The 7500-nt window shown below is 42.7% G+C and overlaps 1 protein-coding gene across 1 annotated transcript in view; it reads left to right on the forward strand.

The window, feature by feature from the left end:
- The window catches only part of LOC138982111 (cysteine-rich motor neuron 1 protein-like), a 10197-nt gene that overhangs the window by 1785 nt on the left and 912 nt on the right, over window positions 1-7500 (forward strand). Inside the window, exons 3-8 of the mRNA XM_070355338.1 lie at window positions 1164-1340; window positions 2117-2290; window positions 3170-3346; window positions 3907-4068; window positions 4733-4936; window positions 5683-5802. Of these exons, the coding sequence (XP_070211439.1) occupies window positions 1164-1340; window positions 2117-2290; window positions 3170-3346; window positions 3907-4068; window positions 4733-4936; window positions 5683-5802 (1014 nt within the window). The remainder of the gene's footprint in view (window positions 1-1163; window positions 1341-2116; window positions 2291-3169; window positions 3347-3906; window positions 4069-4732; window positions 4937-5682; window positions 5803-7500) is intronic.

Raw genomic sequence — 7500 nt, forward strand, 5'->3', positions numbered from 1 at the left:
TGACACACTTTGATCTATGTTCTATCAGTTGAGCATAACCAAAATGTGAATTGTTGGCAAAAAAGGTTGTTGTTGTTGTTGTTGTTGTTGTTGTTGTTGTTGTTGTTGTTGTTGTTGTTGTTGTACTGATTGCTTTGGAATAATTTCTGGCCGCATAATATATTCCTTATTTATAAATCGTAAGTATGGAAAAATACCATCCGGAACAATTTGGTCGTTATATTTATTCCAACCGGAACCAAAATATTTAACTCCGTATCTTGCCATTATTATCATCATAGCTACTCAAGAACATTTGAACGTTCTTATAATGCCATATTCTTTTGCCTGCACTACAGACAATGAAAATATAAGCCTTATTTTGTCTGTTTTGTCGCTTTGTGCACAACTGGAACGTCGTTTGAGTACTCGCTAAGAAAAACGCTCCCTACCGGAACAGGGTCTCAATCAAATAGTTAGATTACAAGCTAGTCTAAACCTTTCTGATTGCTTTTGGTACAATGAAAACATATTTTCAGCATTGCTCTCACGCCACATGACAATCTCTGTGGTCCACACAACTTGATTTACGAAAAAAACACCAAAACGTGTCAAAAACAGGCATTTTCGTCACATAAAGCAAGCTTGTTGACAATCTAGACCCCCGGACATCTTTTCTATAACATTTCAAGGTAGTCCAGCCATTTTGTGACGTGATGCGCCAGATATTGTGAGAAGCGTCTGACTGAACAACCAACCTTCGCGCGCGATCCAGAGCAAATGAACAAATAGCGACTAACTACAACCGGAACACGTCGCTCCAAACGAGTATGGTGCGGAACAGTTCCCCACCCGTGGATATCAAAACTGATATTCATGGAAATGTCGTCGATATCACTTTTGCAATGAGCTCACTTTTGCCCAATGGAAATCTACGTAACATATGAAATAGCAATACATACATATGTCATGTTTACTCTGAAAATGTGATCACAATTAACGAAAATAGGTTAATTAGGCACCATTATTGAAATTTTAGAAATCGATCCAAAAATGATTTCATCTTATTCTTTGTCATTTTCTGATTCCAAACATATTATATTTTACAAGCTCAGAAAGTTAAAAAAATTACAGAAAATCTCGCTTTTCTGCTTAGTGCAATACACTACTTCGCTATTGCGCAGGTCCCAATTGCATGACGGAAAGAGGCAACATTGTCAAAGTGGGTCAGGAGCTGGAGGAGGATGGACAAATATGCACCTGCTCAGGGTCCTGGAACTACGGTGGTGGAGGTCGTGAGGGTCCCATGGCAGACTGCAGGCCTGTCCCCACAACCGGCGCAGGATGTATGGATTATAATGGTAAACATTTGATTCAAGGAGAATCGGTTTGTAGTGTTGTGGTGAGTTTGGTGGTGGTGGTGGTGGTGGTGTGTGTGTGTGTGTTAGTGTGTTTATGTGTGTGTGTGTGTGTGTGTGTGTGTGTGTGTGTGTGTGTGTGTGTGTGTTTGTGTTTGTGCGTGATTGCGTGCGTGCGTGTGTGTGTCTGTGTTTGACTGTCTGTTCATAACATTCACAAACACATGACTCATCCGTCTTTACAATAAATAAACGTACATACATATTTCAGCTTCAAGACGCGTTCATGTTTTGTCCACCTTGACCTACACATTTCCAACAGCCATTTACACCCTTACGCACATGCGATGAAGTCACATGACTGCATCCAGGGCTGAGGTGCACGAAGCGAAACTGGGTGCCACCCAACTGGGTGGAAAGCATTTGCGGGGTCGAATAAGTTGAAATTGAGATTTGTTGTGATTTCAACCAATCAGACGATTTAAGTGGCACCGAGTTCGCTTCGTGCACCTTAGCCCAGGGCTAAGGGGCACGAAGCGAAAGTGGGTGCCACCCAAACAGGTGAAAGCAAACCGCGGGGTCTGATTCGTTGACATCACAAAACAAATCTCAATTTCAACCAATCCATCACCGCGGCTGACTACCACCCGGTTGGTAACTTTCTCGTGCACCTCGGCTCTGGTGTCCACTGTTAATCGGAGAAAGTTTGCAAGATGCTTCTAATTGGTACTTGACTTACAATTACACATTCCCGCACATCTATTCCCCTTTAAACACAGGCAAGGTGTACGAGGGACTTGTTCCTGGCGGCCAGTGGAAGTCGAAGAGCGGCTGCATGGGTTGTCACTGCGACAACGACTGGAAGGCCATGTGCTACGTTCAAGATTGCTGGGTCACACCTTGTGTCGACTCCATCAGAAAGCCTGGTATCTGCTGTGCCATCTGTCCCAACGGTGAGACTTTGTTGCCTTAATTCAGGGATGGATCTGAGGCGGGGGGTGGGGTCCTGGGTTGCGCAAGCCCCCGGCCCCCCTTTACGCGGCTAATGTACATTTTGTTTTCTCAAATGAAACCCAAACTTCCCTTCCAAATGCTAAATGTCAGCAGCATCTCGAGAAGCCTTCCCACTGAATCCCTGCCTGGCCTGCCCCCGTACCCCTGCCTCATTTTGCAAGCTCCTCCCTTTCGTACATTAGGTCCAGCCATGTAACTAATACTTGTTTTTAACAACAGCCAAAGTCAAATGCAGTCGGGCTTTTCCTCTCTCATTTTCCAGACATTCTGTACATTTTCTACGTGAGGATCAGAAATAAAATGACACAGTGCAAAGGTTGACGACTTTTGATATTGAAACTCTTGAGGATAACGTCTGATATTCTTAAACATAATTAATTAGATAAATAAGAAAAGAAGTCGGTGATGAGTTGATTCTTTACTGAAAACAAAAAACAAACATGACGTTTCGGATCATTATAAGAGTCTCTTTTGTTTTATTGCAACACTTGGCCTTTTTATTTAATAATTTTGGAGTATGCTACTGGTTCTTCTTTTTTCTTCTTTGTCTTTCCATTAGATTTAATTAGATAATTAAACATCAAATAATTATACCGTTCAGTCTATTTTTACTCTTTCAGAATTCTTCATGGTAAAGATTGTTTAAAACTATCTTAAAAAGACTCTGGCAATCTTTAGACATAGAGAAAGTAACTAAGCCTAAACAACAAAGTTTTATTCTGTTGATGTTCTCCTTGTTTTGGGTCGGTTTGAAACGCTGTCGAATGTTAAGACGTTTCATTAACCAACCATTTTTCTTGTGTGATGCCTGTTTCCAGGAAATAACTGCAAAACGCCTTCAGGCAAGATCGTGAAAGATGGCGAGTATCTAATGGACGGCAGCATGAACTGTTCCTGCACTGCCCAAAGCTTCACCAAGGGTTCCGAACCTCAAGCTGAATGTTCCATCAGCCTCCCGCTTGGCTGCAGACTCGACAATGGCACCGTGTTGGAAGGTAAATGACACATTTAAAAAAAATGAAAAAATGAATGGTAAGTTTTTGGAAAGTTGTATTTATGACCAAAAAAAAACCATTCACAAGAACGCCGACCCAATTATCTTTAAAGTGGACAGACAGACGCGCACTTATGGTACCGATATAACATTTAGTTTATAACAAAACAAAACATTCAAAAGTACGTCGACCCATTGGGTCTTTAACGTGGGCAGACAGATAAACAATTAGGATACAGATAATAAACTTAGCTTCGACAGCATTGCTGATGCTAAGTCTGTGGCAAGAATGATGGTCATAGTTTTAGAACTCTCTTTTTTTTTTAAATCTGTGCGTCCTGAAGAAGCCTCCATAGGCAAGATATGTATCCTTTTGTTTTTTTAATCTGTGATGTCCTTTTTTTTGATGAGTACATAATTCTTTTGTTTTTCTACTTTACTTGTCTAACCCACAATCAATTTGTTGCTTATATTCATATCTTACTATTATATTTATTATTTTGCACCCCGTGTATCTTTTATGATATGTGATGATATACGTAAGAACCCTTGTGTTGGAAGGTGTCAAGCCTGGAGATTCGTACAAGACGGGTCCGTGTACCACGTGCTACTGTCAAAAGGATGGCAAGATGATGTGCGCGTCGATGATGTGCGCCTTGCCCTACTGCGGTCCCAATGGCCACTACACGCGTGAGGGAGACTGTTGTCCCAGGTGCCGTGAGGGTGAGTTACGCATGATAAGACCAAGTAAAAAATCAATGTTTTTGATTTTCCAACCGACCTTATTTTTTTTCCTGACCCTGGAATGGTTTTTTTTAACTTAAAGGATGGATAAAAGGCACAGTCTTCCACGTATAAGTAATTCGATTCTCACAAAATAATGATAATGACCGGTTTGATCATAAAAGCGACTGGAAAACCTTGGTTAGGTGCAAATCAGCACAAAGAAGTACCATTATGCTTTTAATCACATCATACAAAAATGTGCGAGCGAGTTGTCGCATTATTACTGTTCATGGGTTCAAACGTTTGGTCAAATCTAAGAGACTCGTGTAGTGCCTACTGCTCAGTTGCCCGCATGCGTTTTTGACTGATTGATCGAACATTCTTTTCCCCTGCCTGTACATGTCCCGCATTGACCTCGTCAGCCACGAGCGTACCTGCAGACGACGAAGACCTACCCCTTCATAGATCGTCGTTCACGAAGCCAAGCCATGATGATGATGATGATGATGATGATGATGATGATGATGATGATGATGATGATGATGATGATGACGACGACGATGACAATGACGACGACAACGACAACGACAACGACAACGACGACGATGATGATGATGATGATGATGATTATGATGATGATGATGATGATGATGATGATGAGGTCCCAGTGGTTGCACACTTCCCAACGGCACCATCGCGAAGGATCTGAATCCAGGAGACAAGTATCAGATGGGTCCGTGTACCACGTGCATCTGTCAAGAGATGTCCTTCAACATGTCTTGCATGGCTATTCGCTGTGCAATGCCTTTCTGCGGTGACCGAGGATACTACACGCCTGAGGGGAATTGCTGTCCAGTGTGTCGTGGTGAGAGTTAGCTAGGATTGAAACAACAACTAACAAACGAACACAACAAAAAAACAGTTACGATGCTCACCGTGTAATAAAAAACAAAACCCAAACCAAACCAAACCAAGCCGAAGCAAACCAAACCTAACCAAACCAAACCAAACCAAACACAAAAACAGGACATGGTGGTGCTTTGGGTGGGGGAGGGGAGGGGGACTAGGAAAAGTTAAAATGTGGAACAATTAATTCAAAACTCAATACTAAATGCATTTCCATCAGTGGCCTTGCGCTTTTTGTCTTCCTGTATTGGCCGTGGCTACTTCATGCTCAAGGGGAAGTTCCAATCTGTCAAGGCTTCAAGGTTTTATTTAACTTTACCCCCATCGCGAAGGTGAAAACTGTGATCTACAAATGCTTTATGTAACGCGTAATTTAACAAACACAATAAAATAAAAACATAAGGCCAAACAAAAAGATATGTTGGATTAGGATAACCCGACCGACCCTATTTTTTCCCGCCGACCCTAACACTTTTTTCATTTCTAAAAATTCCAACACACTTTTGTCACATTTGGCGAACCATACCGAGACTTAGGGAAGTAACCTCCTTTAAACTCGACTAAATCTGAAAAAAAGAAAAAAAGAATGAACAAAAAAATGCCGACCTACCGACCCTATCTTTTTTGGTCACGTTACCCTAAACCAACATATATTTTGTATTTGGCCTAAATACACAATATATTTCAAAACTGTTTTGTCTGCAGCCTGTGAGGACGCCAACTTCGCGTGCCGGTTCTGGGCTTCTAGGGGAGAGTGTACGAACAACCCCGGGTGGATGTTGAAGAATTGTAAGAAAAGTTGCAAAGTCAAAGAGTGCCAGAGCGGTAAGTGATTTTAGTATGGTAAACTTTGCTGTTACTTAATTAAGTCAAGTGTGAGTGTACTTTGTTTCGTTTAGAATGGTATGTTATATGTAATACTATATAGGCTTGTGTGAAAAGACCTGATTGGATGTTAAAGGTGCCTTCCTTTTCATCATCTCAGATCTGGTCAAGATTTAAGATGAGATAAGACAATCCCTCCACCCTGACTGCTGGCTCTCATGAGTTTGAATGTTTTGATGAATTCATATTGAGAAAAAACCACTAAAAAAACCCACCACAACTGGCTTTTTAAGAGCCAGCTGTTCATTTAGTGGTGTGTGGTCAAGTGAAAAGATGATGGTCTTATCTCATGTCTAACAAAGCCTGACCAGATCTGAGATGTTGCGGCGAACTGTTTTCATGAGAAGGAGTGTGCCTTCAAGTCTAACGTGTTTTGCTTTGTTCAGAGTGTCATGTGTTATACTGGGCTTACAGGGATTTTATTTGGAGTTGTATGTGTCTTTGCCAACAGTGGCACACGTATGCAATTCACCTTCCTAATAGAGTACAGCATGTGAAGTCGACACGATGTGAACGCGGTACAATATAGAGTGTGCTTGTGTTTGTGTGTGTGTGTGTGTGTGCGCGCGCGCGAGCATGTGCGCGAGTTTGTGTGTGTGTGTGTGTGTGTGTGTGTGTGTGTGTGTGTGTGTGTGTGTTTTTGTGTGTGTGCGCGAGTGTGTGCACGAGTTTGTGTGTGTGTGTGTGTGTGTAGGGGGGGTGCGTGCAAGCGTGCATCAGAATGTGCGTGTTGGTGTGAGTGAGTGTGTGTATACGCAGTTCGGTAAGCACTCTGTTTGGTTGTTGTGTTGGAATTAATTATGTATTGAATGTACTCAAGCCAAGCAACATTCCTGTGTACTTCACGTGGTTGTAATAAACTAGTGTGTCTTATCTTATGTCTTATGTCTTAAGTGTGTATGAAAAACCGTGGGTAGATGTTAAACAATCCCAAGAATGCTTGCAACGTCTGTTTGAGCTGCGAGTGTTTGTAGTACTAATACAGGGTAACCTTCGCTGTTACATGTAGTGTTATTTAGATGATTTATATTTGTCGTGTCGTCATTTTAAAATGTATATTTCAAATTTCACTTTATGGGCCTTTTCCCCCCTTAAGCACAGGGTGAATGAGCTGCGTGAAAATAAAGTTCTAAAAGCCATAGAAAGTCAGTAAGCATATCATGCACGATCTTCGTCGTCGGCATCCGTCGGTCCCGTGGGGCCCTGGATCTGCGCCTGGACAAGTCTCGTGTTGTACCGTTGCGGTGAGGCGACGCTGGAGTGTCCTCTCAGGGAGCAGGCCTGGGCTGAGGTGCTAGGGAAGACATGCTGTAGCCCACGCAGCAGGTCCCCCCTCTCCACGTCACTGATGTAGTCCAAGGGAAGGGCAAGAGCCAATACAGCATGGCACCAGTGCCGTCGCAGTTGCCGGAAAGAGGTTGGCAAGGAACAACAGACCGCCTTAGGGACTCCAGCTCCGGATTGTTCCTCAAGGTTTTACTCCCGAAGCCTTTCCTTTGAACAGGAATGGCCGCAAGGCCACGGAGGTTTGAAGTCAGGGTTTTTCTTCCTATAGACGACCTGCCTTCCCAGGCTGACGAGTTCCGTCTGCCCATGCACGATAAACATGCTTCTAACTAGTCACTGGTACAACGGAGA

The sequence above is a fragment of the Littorina saxatilis genome, linkage group LG12 (genome assembly GCF_037325665.1).
Source record: "Littorina saxatilis isolate snail1 linkage group LG12, US_GU_Lsax_2.0, whole genome shotgun sequence".
NCBI classification, from domain to species: Eukaryota; Metazoa; Mollusca; class Gastropoda; order Littorinimorpha; family Littorinidae; genus Littorina; species Littorina saxatilis.